The sequence below is a fragment of the Scyliorhinus torazame genome, chromosome 1 (assembly GCF_047496885.1).
Source record: "Scyliorhinus torazame isolate Kashiwa2021f chromosome 1, sScyTor2.1, whole genome shotgun sequence".
NCBI classification, from domain to species: domain Eukaryota; kingdom Metazoa; phylum Chordata; class Chondrichthyes; order Carcharhiniformes; family Scyliorhinidae; genus Scyliorhinus; species Scyliorhinus torazame.
The window spans coordinates 249,806,265-249,822,010 of NC_092707.1; the positions used below are offsets into that span (position 1 = coordinate 249,806,265).

General features: G+C 46.3%; 1 protein-coding gene across 1 annotated transcript in view; it reads left to right on the forward strand.

The window, feature by feature from the left end:
* Positions 1-2,099: 2,099 nt before the first annotated feature.
* apmap (adipocyte plasma membrane associated protein) overlaps positions 2,100-15,746 on the forward strand; it is a 77,413-nt gene continuing 63,766 nt past the window's right edge. The window contains exons 1-3 of the mRNA XM_072504579.1: positions 2,100-2,294; positions 8,284-8,400; positions 10,077-10,192. Of these exons, the coding sequence (XP_072360680.1) occupies positions 2,203-2,294; positions 8,284-8,400; positions 10,077-10,192 (325 nt within the window). The 5' untranslated portion in view covers positions 2,100-2,202. The remainder of the gene's footprint in view (positions 2,295-8,283; positions 8,401-10,076; positions 10,193-15,746) is intronic.

Here is a 15,746-nt window from a genome sequence, read left to right on the forward strand (position 1 = left end):
CCCCTGTGGTGCAGCTCCTGTTGCAGCCTTATCCCAATTCCCCCATCCCCGGGTCTCACCTCCCTCCAGCACCGGCGCCCACCGTCCCCACAGTCTCCCCATCAAATCTCTTCTCCCATCCCCATCCATCGTCCCACCCGTGAATCATTCTTTACATATATTTATAACCCTGTATACAATCAACAGCTCCTCCACACCCACAGCCCCTCAGTTTGAGTCCAATTTTTCCGTTTGGATAAAGGTCCAAGCCTCTTCTGGTGTTTCAAAATAGTGGTGTCGATCCTGAACTGTGACCCACAGTCGCGCTGGCTGCAGCATTCCGAATCTCACCCTCTTCCTATGCAGCACCGCCTTGGCCCGATTGAAACCAGCTCTCCTCTTTGCCACCTCCGCACTCCAGTCCTGGTAGACTCGGATCACCGCATTTTCCCTCTACTGCTCCGCTCTTTCTTGGCCTATCTCAGGACCCTCTCTCTGTCCGCGAAACGATGGAACCTCGCCACTATCGCCCTTGGCGGCTCGCCGGCCTTGGGTCTCCTCGCCAGGACCCGGTGAGCCCCTTCTAGCTCCAGGGGGCTCAGAGAGGCCTCCGCACCCATCAGCGAATGGAGCATCGTGCTCACATAAGCCCCGGCATCGGCCCCTCCACCCCTTCAGGGAGACCAGAATCCGGAGATTCTTCCTCCTCAACCTGTTCTCCAGGTCCTCGAACCTTTCGGCCCACCTCTTGTGCAGCGCCTCGTGCGCCTCCATCTTCACCGCCAGGCCCAAGATCTCGTCCTCGTTCTCGTTGGTTTTGTCCCTCACCTCCCGGAGCTCTATCTCCTGGGCCTTCTGGGTCTCCTTCAGCCCCTCGATCGCCATCAGCAGTGGCGCCAGCACCTCCTTTTTAAGCTCCTCCATGCAGCGCCTGAGAAACTCCTGCTGATCCGGCACCCATGCTGCTCGATCTCCGCCCTCCGCCATCTTGTTTTTTCCCCCTCGTTTCTGCCGCTGCTCCAAAGCCACTTTTTCCTCCGCTCCACTTCTGGTCCCCTCCATACACGACGGAAGGGGGACCTTGCTCTCACCTTCCCACACGGGAATCGGTCAAAACATTTCCGTTGGTGCTCCTCTGGAGAGCCCAAAAGTCCGTTCTAGCGGGAGCCACCGAAATGTGCAGCTTAGCTCTGCATCGCCGCAACCGGAAACCTTGCCTGCACTTATTGAGGCCTTCTACGGGGTCACCCGTTATACCTGATCGCGTCTAGGATCACGGTATGCATTTCTGCAAGGGTGCCTCCTCCTACATTCAGTGGGTCGGGTAAAACTGTGAGTTTTACTTGCTCTCGCTCATCCAGGCCGTACATCATAGCCTGCTGTTTTACTCTGGCAAAGAAGTGGTGGGGGTCTGAGGTGGGGAGGAACGGTTTGATTTTATCGCACGCGTCCCGTAATTGGGTCACTGTTAAGGGGGTGGTGTACAGAAATTCCGTATCGTCCGATGTGGCTGTGCAGTGGGTGGTGACTGGGTCCATTGGAGCCTGAACTATCTGCTCTGTGGGGGGTTGGGGCGCTTTCCTCTTCTGGGGCTTTCCCTGCCCACATGTTCCCTGAACATATCTCTGCGCTGTCTCACTCAATTTTTCCCAATTAGGGCTGTTTTCCTCATCGAACTGTGATCCAAAGGTTTCCTGGAATCCTTTTTGAACTGAAAGCAGAGATTGCAGTTCTGTAATCTGCTTCCGGCACTCATAGGTCAGTCACAGATGAACTTCCCGTCAATAGGAGTTACAGGTGAACTGACAGATAAACTCACCCTCAATGGGACAAAGGGTAAAATCCTTGTCAATAGAACAGTCACTGTTGAACTCATAAGTAAACTCCCATCAATATGTCAGTCACAGGTGAATTCCCCGTCAATAGGAGAGTCACACTGAACTCACAGGTAAACTCACCAATAGCACAGTCACAGGTGAGCATAGGTAAACTCCCTGTCAATAGGACAGTCAAGGGCCAATTCACAATTTAGCTCCGCCCAATTCAAGTTCCGGCGGTTGCCCCCTGCTGCGCGCGCGCGCGCACGCCCCTCCGTCGTGACCTGCGCTCAGGTCATGAGCGGCGTACGCAGGCCGCGCGCGAGGCCGATGCCAGTTTCAGCCGTTGGCCTCGGGCGGCGGTGTCCGGACGGAGTGGCGCGCGCCCCCAGGGCGGGAGAGGACCATGAAGGAGACGGAAGGTCTGCGGCACCGCCGGCTGCAGCCGCCGCAGGTCATCGCGGACGAGTCACGGGATGCCGAGACCAAGCACGTGAGGTAACTGCCTGAGCGGTCGGGGGGGGCTGGCATTGTCTTGGCCGTGGTGATGGTGGGAGGTGACGGGACCTTTCGCAGTCACTGCCCGTGTTGAGGGCCATCGGGCTATGTCCTGTGTACAGACAATTCGGAAGCAATAGGGTGCGAGCAATGGTGCTTTCTGGTTGGGGCCGGGGAGTTAATAGGTTTCATGCAACATTGTCAATGACATATGCTGTGGGTAGGTTAAACATATTTATGGTGCATTGAGTGCCAATCAGTGTTTCATGTTGTTTTGGGGGTGGTGGAATAGGTTGTTATTCTTTAGTGATCGTGGCTGGTAAGGCCAACATTAGTTGCTCATCCCGAATTGAACTTGAGAAGATAGGTGGTGGTGAGCTGCCTTCTTGAATTCCATCTGGTGTGGATACGCCCACAGAGTTCTTCAGGAGTTCCAGGATTGTGAACCTTGCAGTGAAGGGATGCCAATTATAGTCCCAAGCTAGGATGTTGGTGTTCCTGTGCATCTCCTGCCCTTGTCATTCAAGGTGGTAGAGGTCAGAGCTTTACAAGGGGCTGTGAAAGGAGCTTTAGTGAGTTCCTACACTGCTTCTTGTAGATGATATGTCACTTTGCACTGTCCATTAGCGGTGGATGGGGTGCCAATCAAGCAAGCTGCTTTGCCCTGGGTTGTGTCGAGCTTCTTAAACCCTGTCTGAGCTACACTCCAGTCGGGCAAGTGGAAAGTATTCAATCACACTCCTGACTTGTGTCTGGCACATGTTGGACATGGTTTGAGGATTCATGAGAGTAATTTACTTGCCGCAGAATTCCCAGCTTCTGGCAAGCTGTTACATCTGTATTTGTGTAGCTAGTTGGGTTGGGTTTCTAGTCAATGGGAACCTCCTGAGATATTGATAATGGTTAACATAATTCATGTTGTTTGGGAATTTAGTAATGGGTTGTATGCAATGCTGCATTAAGATTTATCTTGCCCAGCTATTTAATATCTCATTCAGTGTAGAAATTGAATGTAGTTTACATATTCTCCTAAAATGGGACCTAATTTATATAATAAAAACACAAATACCTGGAAATATATAGTTCATGCACTATCTGTAGTGAGAGAAATAGAGTTAATGCTTCAGGTCAGTCAGTGACCTTTCATCACATCTGCAAAAGGTTACATGTAACAGGTTTCAAACAGTACAGGGGTGAGGAAAGATGAAAAGGGAAGGTCTGTGATAGGTTGAAAGACAGGAGAAATTGAATGACAAAAGGGATAATGGTGTAAGGGAAAAAGGAGCGGAAGTGGGGCAAATAAAGAAACGAGAGATGGATCGAGAGGAGCTGTGAATGGTAACAGCAGAATTATTACTAGCACATGCTACCTGAAAAAAGGGCACAACTACTCTCTTCTAAAATTGTTGTACTCTGTTGAGCCTGACAGGCTCTAAAGCACCCATTTGAAAGATGTGTTCCCCAAGTTTTCACAGAGCTTCATTGGAACAGCATAAGAGGTAGCGAATGTCGAAAAGGTGAGCAGTTGGGTTGGAGGGGGCTGGGGAGTCCTGTTGGGTTAGAATGGAGGAGAGTCTGTGCAGGTAGTCGGGGCTGAGGGCGCTGGCAACAGCGCTGCTCCCGATGGCCCTGGGTAAATACTTTGGGAGCCTGGTTGTGGTGGCAACGCAGAAGATTTGGAGACAGTTGAGGCAGCACTTTAAACTGGGGGTGGGGTCAGGGGAGATGCCGATTAGTGGGAACCACCGGTTTGAGTTGGACTGGAGGTTTCGGAGATGGGAGGAGAGGGGAGTCAGGGTAGTAAAAGACCTGTTCCTGGAAGGTCGTTTTGCGAGGCGGAGGAGTTGGGGGCGCAATATGGACTGGGGTAGGGAGAAGGGTTTAGGTACCTGCAGCTCCGGGTCTCTGCTAGGTAGGAAGTTCAGAGCTTCCCGATAGTGCCGGCCCCCTCATCGTTGGAAGAGTTATTGACAGCAGGAGGAACAGGGAAGGGGGGGGGGGGGATATCCTTGGAAGGGATTAAAGTCAAATGTGAGGAGGAGTTGGGGGAGGATAAGGATGAGCTCAAGGTCGTATACAGAGCGCACCTCACGAGGTAGAGGATGAGCTGAGTCTTTGAGGGGGTGAAGGAGGTATGTGAGCATTGTGGGATCCTCATAGATATGTTTCGGTCCTGCCCGAAGCTGGAGCAGTATTGGAGGGAGGTTTTCAATGTCGTTTCGAGGGTAATGCGCTTGAGCCTGGGCCCCGAGAAGCCATTTTTGGGGTGCCTGATCGGCCAGGGCTGCAGGTGGGAGCCGGAGCAGATGTTTTGCCCTTCGCCTCGCTGATTGCCCAGAAGCGGGTCCTGTTGGGGTGGAGGTCAGCTTCTTCGCCCTGTGCCTTGGCTTGGCAGGGGGGATTTACTGGAATTTTTGACTCTCGAGAAGGTGAAGTTTGAGCTGAGGGGGATGAAGGAGGGGTTCTACAATTCATGGGGATTGTTTATCATGCACTTTGAAGAATTGGTTGCCATTGAACATTGCGGGGGGATGGGGTTATTGTTGGGTTTGAGCACATTGCTTACGGGATGATTGTTAATTTTCTTTTGTTTTTTACTTGGAATGTACGGGTGATGTTTGGGTTTGTATACTGAAGAGGATGCTGTTTGGGGATTGGTACTGTATTTGTTATTGTTAGTTTTCTTTTGTGTAATTGATGAAAATGAGGAGAATAAAAAGATTAGACAAAAAGAAACAGCATAGGAGGCTGAGGATAAGAGTGGGAGGGAGAATTGAAATGATGGGTGTCTTGAAAGCTCTGAGCCAGCTTTGCAAACCGAATGGCAATGGAAGTTCAACAAAGCAGTCATCCAATCTGCATTTATTCTTCCCAGTGTGTGACCACATCGCAAGCAATAATGAAATGAAAATGAAATGAAATACAATAAAAATTAAAGAAGTACAATTGTTGTTTCACCTGGAAGGAGTGTTTGGGCCCTGGATGATGGGAAAGGAGACAGTGAAAGGTCAGCTGTCTCATCTGCAGTGCTTTTCTGGGAACGTGCTGTGAGAAGAGGGGCTCTTGTTGGATAGTGATGGTGGAATGGACCATGGTGTTGTGAATGAAAAGGTCCCTTTGGAATGTTGAAAGGCCACGTATAACATACAAATATATCTCACTTCAGTTTGCTATTTATTGTACGAAGCATAATAAATGAAATGTTTGTAATGGTCTTTAAAATAAGAAATAGAACCAGGGGTAATCTTATAGCCCTTCAAGCTAGCTCCAGTCATGTAGGGATCACCAGAATACCCAAAATAGCCTGCAACATTCTTCTGTCAAATCCTCAATCCATGCTAATATGTTACCCCCAAACCTATCAGCCCTTATTTTGTATAATGATTCTTGAGTAGAACCTTAAAATCCAAATACACCAAATTCATTTCTCCCCCCAACCCCCCCATCCAATCTGCAACTTACAGCCTTAAAACAACTGTCCAACGCAATTTCTCTTTCATAAATCTGTGTTTACTCTGCCTATTTGTATTATGATTCTCAAGTCCCGTTACCACATTTTGCTAATAATAGATTGTGGCATTCTACCAACCTTACTGGTCTGTAGTTCCCTGAACAGTGGAGTGTGTTTGCTACCTCCCAATCCATGTGGAGCAATCTAGAAGCTGGAAGATCAGAATCGATGCATGCACCATCTCAATAGCTACTCTTATTATCCTAGGATGCCACCAGGTCCTGGGGATTTGTTGACTTAAGTCACTTTAATATCTCCAGTACTAGCTAATAATATCTTTAGGTTCTTAATTTCATTAGACCCTTGGTTTGCCACTATTCCCAAGGTTATTCATGAAGGCCCCACCTTCTCAACCTTGCCCCTCACCTGAGGTGTGGTGATCCTCACCACCAGTCAGCTCTCCCTCTCAAAGGGGAAAGCAGCCTATGGTTATCTGGGACTATGGCGACTTTACCTTGCCTACTTCCAGAATATTTTCTGTGTTTGTACAGTGAAGACAGAAGCAAAATATCCATTGAATGTCTGCCATTTCTTTAATTCTCAATTTCTCCTATCTTTGCATCTAAGGGACCCATATTTGCTTTCTCTAATCACTTTTTTTACATATCTATAGAAGCTTTTACAGTTTGTATATATGTCTCTTCCTAGTTTACTCTCATTCTCTTTTCATCTTTAATTTCATAGTTGACCTTTCATGAATTCTACTATTGCCTCAAAGCTCAAGTTTATTGCTCTCTTTGGCAATGTCATGTGTCTTTATTCTAATTACATTTTTAACTTTGCTGCATAGTCACAGCTGGGTCACTTTTCCCATGCATATATATATATATATATATATATATATTGTATAAACACACACTTTTTTATTTCTGGATTTTTAAAACTGATTTCAAATCTCAAACGGCTGTGATTGGATTTTACTTCTATAACAAATGACTCAGCTATTTATTGTACATTGATGCATGGGTACATTTAGGTTGAAAGAAACAGAAATGGTGGCATTGACTGGATTTAAAACAGAGATTTCAGGAAGTTTAATGTCCCGTTTTTTATAAAAAGGAAGCTTTGCATTTATATAGTGCCATTCATGACCATAGGATGTCCCAAACTGCTTTACAACCAATGAAGTACTTTTGAAGAGTACTCCTCACCATTATAATACAGGAAATGTGGCAGCCAATTTGTGCAAAGCAAGCTGTCACAAACCACAATGTGACAATGAGTAGATAATCTGTTCTTGTGAAGTTATTGAGGGGTAAACATTGGCCAGTACCCCATCTCTTTGAATAGTGTCATGAATCTTTTACACTTGTGTGGGTGGTATGTCTCATCTGAAAGCACCCCTAGTGTCAATTTTTTTGTGTGCTCAAGATCTGGGTTGAACCCCTAACCTTCTGAGGAGTGTGTTACCAACTGAGCCATAGTTGACAGATAATGGTCAAAGTAATTATTAGTCATTTAAAAGTAAATGACCTATTACGTGTTATTTGTGTTGTCATATATTAAAATTTTTAAATTTTTTTTAAGAGTAACCAATTTTTTTTTCAATTAAGGGGCAATTTAGCGTGGCCAATTCACCTACCCTGCACATCTTTGGGTTGTGGGTGTGAGACCCATGTAGACACAGGGATAATGGGCAAACTCCACACGGACAGTGACCTGGGTCCGGAATCAAACCTGGGTTTTCAGCGCTGTGAGGCAGCAGTGCTAACCACTGCGCCACCGTGCCTCCCTACCTACCTTGTCATATCTTAACCAAATTACATATCCTGTGTTAATATTTGACCTCAAAAGGACACCAATTGCGTGCATTTTTAACATCCATTGGTAAAATGGCCATTGGTGCTTCACAAGAACATTATCAGAAGTTTTACACCAAGCTACATAAGATATTAGGATGGTGATCAAAGCTTGGTCAAAGTTAGTTTTTAACGGGCATCTTAAGAGACTTTAGAGATGGAATTCCATAGCTTGGGGTCTGGACAGGTGAATTCATGGTTACCAATTGAGGGGACAAAGGAAATCGGGGATGCTCAAGATGGATATTGGAAGAACACCAAGTTCTCGAGATATGGAGGAGGCGATTGCAGACGGTGTGTGGAATGGAGTGGCCCATGGAAGTATTTGGACACAAGGATGAGAATTCTAAAGTTGAGACACTTACATTTTGAGCCAAGGTAGGTCATTGAGCACCACGGCAAGATATACTTCAGCCTCCCTTAAACCTATATTTTAAAATGCTATTAGGTCAATAGTTCTTTTTATCTATGCAGAAGTTTTTGCCTTCCTCTGTAAGGATTGACTGCACTTGATACATTTCCTGATAGACTTCATGATTGTTGGGTTATCTTGTACAGCGCACATTCTTCCTTTATCCGTCACTGGAAAGTTACTTTGAAAGGATGATGCAGAATAATTCTTCACTCCTATACGATCTACAATAACCATTGCAAGTTCCTGAATATGTTTCTCTTCTAGTGCATACAGTGGGAAAGTCTTCCGGATAACCTTGACGACACTCATTGTGACACTTTTGGCCCCATTTCTGGTAGCGACACTGCTGCTGCAGTCTCCAATAAATCCTGAGCCTTTCAGGTAAGAATGTATTTGTTCTGGATTAGATGCTGACATTGTAGCCAGTGAACTCCAATTGTACACGGTCAGCTGGAATAGGTAATGACATTGCTCATGTTTCATTCTCATGAATATGTTAAAAGTACATCTCTGGGGTTCTCCAGTATTTTTTTGATAGTGAACCTTAATTACCAGAAATGGTAGAGTGTAAGTGGTGTCAGTGTCTCATGACTCGAGGAGACAGTATCAACCTCTGAGCTTACAGCTTATCACTGTCCATGGGCCTTTGGTGGAAAGTGAGCGTGTCACCGGCATGCTCACTTCTATGTGGTAGAATAGTCTGCCAAATCTTGCTGTGTGGACTTCAATATGGAAAAATGGCTGCAATATGGAAAAATAGCTGCAAGGAGCTGCTGGTCAATGGAACTATTATCAGAATGAAGCAGCTCTTCATGAGAGTAGGTCTAAAGAAGGAGAAAAAAAACAAAATAGCATGTTTCAACTGGAGAAAACATCCAAGTTGAGTTGAGAAAGCAGGGTACACAAAAGAAAATGCTAAAATGAAGGAAAAAGATTTGTAGGATACTAGATGAGCATAAAAATAAATAATTGTAATTTAGTGTATAAAATGGAACGTACATGGTGCTAAAATAGTATTACAAAATAAGGTAGAACAGGTCCAGTGGCTGTTATCTCGCATAAAGTGTTGGTTGCAAAAGCAGACAGTGTTGTTGTAGGAGTAGATCCAGAGTGTCAGCGGTTTATAGAGTACCAGTTGGATCATCGTGAAGGCCTACTTGGTGAAAATCTACTGGCAGTACAAAATTGAGGTTGGAACAGAGTGAGGCAGAAAAGGTGTTATGGATTTTTTTTAAGAGAAAGTAAGAAATTTGTTTTGGGCTGTTGAGATATGATCCAAGTTTTCCAATATTGAAGAGAATCAGTTTTGATTTTTGCTTTATACAACCCCTGAATGGGAGAATGAGAGAAGCTGTTTAGAAGTCAAAGAAATAATGAATTTCATAACATAACTGCTTTACTTACCCCTGCTTGTTAATAGAATAGGCTACTTCTTCATAAAATGAAAAGGGTTGATACATTTGAGGCGTTGACAATGATTGAAGGATTTGATGAAGTAAATTGAAATACATTTTTTCACCTGGTGGGAGATTCCAGAATGTGGAGGTATGATCTTCAAATTAAAGATACAAAGTTCAACGGTGATGTAAGCAAGCACATGAAGAGTAATGGAAATTTGTGTAAATGTGACATCATTTGCACAATTGCTTAAGTGAAATGAAAATGAAAATTGCTTATTGTCACAAGTAGCCTTCAAATGAAGTAACTGTGAAAAGCCCCTAGTCGCCACATTCCGGTGCCTGTTCGGGGAGGCTGGTACGGGAAGTTTCATTAGCAACCTAAATTTACAAAGGCGAGTTGTGCTGTCACGACTACACTTTGTTAAATATGGCAATTCAATTAATGCAATTCATATTCGGGTGTTTTTGCTATTTACAAATTTCTGTTTCTAGGTTATACTCCTTTTAAAAAAAAAAAAAAAAAATAACAACAATTCTTTCTACTGAAGTTTAAAGCTTTCTAGTTGATCCAGTAACATAGTTACATCAAGTCTGTTTGTCCTTCAAGTAATCCCTCGATTTGAGGCTATTAACCTTTACATTGCTTTATGCCTGCAGTTACAAGGAACCTCCACTGCTGACTGGTCCCTTGGAGCCTAACCTTAAACTGAGAGAGGCTGAGCACTTGTTTGAGGATCAGCTCTTTGGACCAGAATCTATTGCATACCTTGGAGGTAAGGAATCACCTCGCATATTTCTATATTAAAACTGTTTATGGGGAGGCAAAATTTGTTAAGTTCAAGAAGTAAACACTCTCCATTATTACTCTTCAGGTCAAAATGGCCCTGATTACTGTTTAATCAAAAATCATATGGCACTCGAAGACCATTCAGCCCATTATGCTTGTGCCAGCGCTTAGCAAAAGTTATCCAGTTTGTCCCATTGCCTTGTTCTTTGCTCATTGCCCTGCAGCTATTTTCTTTACAAGTATAAATAGTTTCTTTTAAACATTACTATTAAATCTGATTTCATCACTCTTTCAGGCAATGTGTTCCACATGATGATAACTTGCTATATTAAAAGAAAAATTATCATCTGTGCCCCCCCCCCCAACCCCAGACACCTGAGTTCATTTTCCAAAAATAAATCTGTGTCCTCTGCCAGTGACCCTATTGTCTGTGTAAACCATTATGCCCTATCAAAACTCATAATTTTGAACTCTTCTATTAAACCTCTCTTAAAATTCTCTCTCTTATGGCTAGCTTCTCTAGCCTCTCTACATAAATGAAGTCCCTTCTACCATTCCAGTAAATCTCCTCTACTGTCTCCAAGATAACATTGAACAAGGCAGACCCAAATAGACCGCAGTCACTAGGTTTGTAAATGTAACTTAACCTTTTATTATTTAACAGTAAAGTGATAAAATTGCAACTGACTACCTAATACCCCCCCCCCCCCCCCCCCCCCCCCCACCACCACCACCACCACCACCTTCCACACGCACAGACAACACAGAGAGAAATGGTGGTGGAGAGGGAAGAAAAATAATGATGAAGTAAAAAGGATAAAAGATCCCCGATGCACTAGGATGGTTTCCAATCAGTCGTTCAGAAATTCAAGTTTTCACTTTGATGCTTTTTCCTCCTAAGCCTGAGATAGTTTTCTCTGGCAAGACTGGCTACATTCTTTGTAGATTCAAGATCATTTCAAATATATAATAAAGATGTGCCAAGCATCCACTGGTTTTAGAACAATAAAGCAGTCCTTTACTTTAGCAGAGAGAGAGCTCCGACTTCATTCAAGGTCTAATCTCTTCTGACCAGCACTCTCTGAAGCATCACATAGGAACCAATCATTTACTTGTGTCAGCCAGAACACTGTCCCTGTCCAACCCACAGGCTGCCAGCCAGCCAATCGAACCAACTTCCTCCAAAGCTGATTTATTAAGATTCCTTCGGAGCTGGCGCGTCTGCATTCTCCTCTCCAAAAAAACAGATGCTGGAACCCACTGTCCTGACGAGCAAGATGCTTCAGCTTAAGTCCACTGCTTAAAGGCGCATTCTGATTATAAGTCCACGGAACAAAAATAATAAAATAAAACAAAAAAAAGGAATTGAAAAGGAAAGACTCTTAACAACGTGAGCACAATCCAGGTGATATTCCAATGTAATACTTTAGCAAGTGCTGCACTGCCGGGCACTTTCACAATGCTCATCTCAGGTGGATATAATAGATACAATGGCTCTAATCAAAGATAAGACGGTGGTTTCTCTCTGGTATCATAGCTAATGTTTATCTTTCAGCCAACCGCACTAAAAATATATTACCTGAGAATGATCACAATGAGGAGTATAAATGCTTGGAAATGAGGGGCACGAGGCCGAGGTGGTGGTGGCCATGGATGCAGAAAAGGCCTTTGATCGGGTGGAGTGGAAGTATTTGTGGAATGTCCTGGAAAGGTTTGGGTTTGGGCAGGGATTCATGGATTGGGTCCGGTTGCTATATCACACCAGTGATGAATGCAAGGACAAATCGGGTTCCATCAGAATATTTAGTCTGTGCTGGGGGACGAGACAGGGTGTCCACTCTCCCCACTACTGTTTGCCCTAGTCATAGAGCCTTTGGCAATGGAGCTGAGCACAGTACGAAGTCTTACAACACCAGGTTAAAGTCCAACAGGTTTGTTTCGATGTCACTAGCTTTCGGAGCGCTGCTCCTTCCTCAGGTGAATGCAGAGGTCTGTTCCAGAAACACATATATAGACAAATTCAAAGATGCCAAACAATGCTAGGAATGCGAGCATTCGCAGGTGATTAAATCTTTACAGATCCAGAGATGGGGTAACCCCAGGTTAAAGCGGTGTGAATTGTATCAAGCCAGGACAGTTTTATTTTCATAGAATTTACAGTGCAGAAGGAGGCCATTCGGCCCATCGAGTCTGCACCGGCTCTTGGAAAGAGCACCCTACCCAAGGTCAACACCGCCACCCTATCCCCATAACCCAGTAACCCCACCCAACACTAAGGGCAATTTTGGACACTAAGGGCAATTTATCATGGCCAATCCACCTAACCCGCACATCTTTGGACTGTGGGAGGAATCCGGAGCACCCGGAGGAAACCCACGCACACACGGGGAGGATGTGCAGACTCCGCACAGACAATGACCCAAGCCAGAATCGAACCTGGGACCCTGGAGCTGTGAAGCAATTGTGCTACCCACAAGGCTACCGTGCTGCCCCAGTTGGTAGGATTTCGCAGGCCAGATGGTGGGGGATGAATGTAATGCGACATGAATCCCAGGTCCCGGTTGAGGCCGCACTCGTGTGCGGAACTTGGCTATAAGTTTCTGCTCGGCGATTCTGCGTTGTCGCGGGTCCTGAAGGCCGCCTTGGAGAACGCTTACCCGGAGATCAGAGGCTGAATGCCCTTGACTGCTGAAGTGTTCCCCGACTGGAAGGGAACGTTCCTGCCTGGTGATTGTTGCGCGATGTCCGTTCATTCGTTGTCGCAGCGTCTGCATGGTCTCGCCAATGTACCATGCAGCGTATGAGGTAGACAACGTTGGCCGAGTCGCACGAGTATGTACCACGTACTTGGTGGGTGGTGTTCTCACGTGTAATGGTGGTATCCATGTCGATGATCTGGCACGTCTTGCAGAGATTGCCATGACAGGGTTGTGTGGTGTCGTGGTCACTGTTCTGAAGACTGGGTAGTTTGCTGCAAACAATGGTTCGTTTGAGGTTGCGCGGTTGTTTGAAGGCAAGTAGTGGGGGTGTGGGGATGACCTTGGCAAGATGTTCTTCGTCATCAATGACGTGTTGAAGGCTGTGAAGAAGATGACGTAGTTTCTCCGCTCCGGGGAAGTACTGGACGACGAAGGGTATTCTGTCGGTTGTGTCCCATGATTGACTTCTGAGGAGGTCGGTGCGGTTTTTCGCTGTGGCGCGTTGGAATTGTCGATCGATGAGTCGAGTGCCATATCCCGTTCGTACGAGGGCATCTTTCAACGTCTGTAGATGTCTGTTACGCTCCTCCTCGTCTGAGCAGATCCTGTGTATACGGAGCGTTTGTCCATAGGGGATGGCTTCTTTAATGTGTTTAGGGTGGAAGCTGGAGAAGTGGAGCATCGTGAGGTTATCCGTGGGTTTGCGGTAAAGCGAAGTGCTGAGGTGACCGTCCTTGATGGAGACGAGTGTGTCCAAGAATGCAACTGATTTTGGAGAGTAGTACATGGTGAGTCTGATGGTTGGATGGAACTTATTAATGTCATCGTGTAGTCGTTTCAGTGATTCTTCGCCGTGGGTCCAAAGGAAAAAAATGTCATCGATGTATCTGGTGTATAACGTCGGTTTAAGGTCCTGTGCGGTGAGTAGGTCCTGTTCAAACTTGTGCATGAAGATGTTGGCGTATTGGGGTGCGAATTTGGTCCCCATGGCTGTTCCGTGCGTCTGGATGAAGAACTTGTTGTCGAAGGTGAAGACGTTGTGATCCAGAATGAAGCGGATGAGTTGCAGAATTGCTTCTGGAGATTGGCAGTTGTCGGTGTTGAGAACTGAGGCTGTTGCAGCAATGCCGTCGTCATGGGGGATGCTGGTGTAGAGTGCCGAGACGTCCATTGTGACGAGGAATGTTCCTGGTTCAACTGGTCCATGGGTGCTGAGTTTCTGTAGGAAGTCTGTCGTGTCGCGACAGAAGCTGGGTGTACCTTGTACGATGGGTTTCAAGATGCCCTCGATGTAGCCAGAGAGGTTCTCACACAGGGTCCCATTGCCTGAAACGATAGGGCGGCCTGGTATGTTGGCCTTGTGTATTTTCGGGAGGCAGTAGAGATCTCCAATGCGGGGAGTACGTGGGATGAGAGCACGTAGGGTGCTCTGAAGATCTGGATCCAAGGTCTTGATCAGTCTGTTAAGTTGGCGGATGTGTTCCTTGGTCGGATCTGCGGGTAACTGTCTGTAGTGTTCTTGGTTGTTCAGTTGTCGGTATACTTCTTTGCAGTAGTCCGTTCTGTTCAGTACGACAGTGGCCCCCCCTTTGTCTGCTGGTTTGATGACGATGCTGCGGTTGGTCTTGAGAGCGCGGATGGCATTGCGTTGTGCTTGGGTGACGTTCGGGGCTGTCTTGTGAATGCGACTGATGAATCTGGCATTGACGCGACTCCTGACGGCTTGAGCATACATGTCGAGTCTAGGGCAGTGGCCTTCCGGAGGGGTCCAATTTGACTCTTTCCTCTTCGGTTGCCGCACCGCAGATCTCTCGGTCTGCTGTTCCGGTTCATTGGTAGTCTGCTTGGGTTCGCTGTTGGCCTCTTGGGGTCTGTGGACCAGTTGAACCAGGAACATTCCTCGTCACAATTGACGTCTCGGCACTCTACACCAGCATCCCCCATGACGACTGCATTGCTGCAACAGCCTCAGTTCTCAACACCGACAACTGCCAATCTCCAGACGCAATTCTGCAACTCATCCGCTTCATTCTGGATCACAACGTCTTCACCTTCGACAACAAGTTCTTCATCCAGACGCACGGAACAGCCATGGGGACCAAATCCGCACCCCAATACGCCAACATCTTCATGCACAAGTTTGAACAGGACCTACTCACCGCACAGGACCTTCAACCGACGTTATACACCAGATACATCGATGACATTTTTTTCCTTTGGACCCACGGCGAAGAATCACTGAAACGACTACACAATGACATCAATAAGTTCCATCCCACCATCAGACTCACCATGGACTACTCTCCAAAATCAGTTGCATTCTTGGACACACTCGTCTCCATCAAGGACGGTCACCTCAGCACTTCGCTTTACCGCAAACCCACGGATAACCTCATGATGCTCCACTTCTCCAGCTTCCACCCTAAACACATTAAAGAAGCCATCCCCTATGGACAAGCGCTCCGTATACACAGGATCTGCTCAGACGAGGAGGAGCGTAACAGACATCTACAGACGTTGAAAGATGCCCTCGTACGAACGGGATATGGCACTCGACTCATCGATCGACAGTTCCAATGCGCCACAGCGAAAAACCGGACCGACCTCCTCAGAAGACAAACATGGGACACAACCGACAGAATACCCTTCGTCGTCCAGTACTTCCCCGGAGCGGAGAAACTACGTCATCTTCTTCACAGCCTTCAACACGTCATTGATGACGATGAACATCTTGCCAAGGTCATCCCCACACCCCCACTACTTGCCTTCAAACAACCGCGCAACCTCAAACGAACCATTGTTTGCAGCAAACTACCCAGTCTTCAGAACAGTGACCACGAC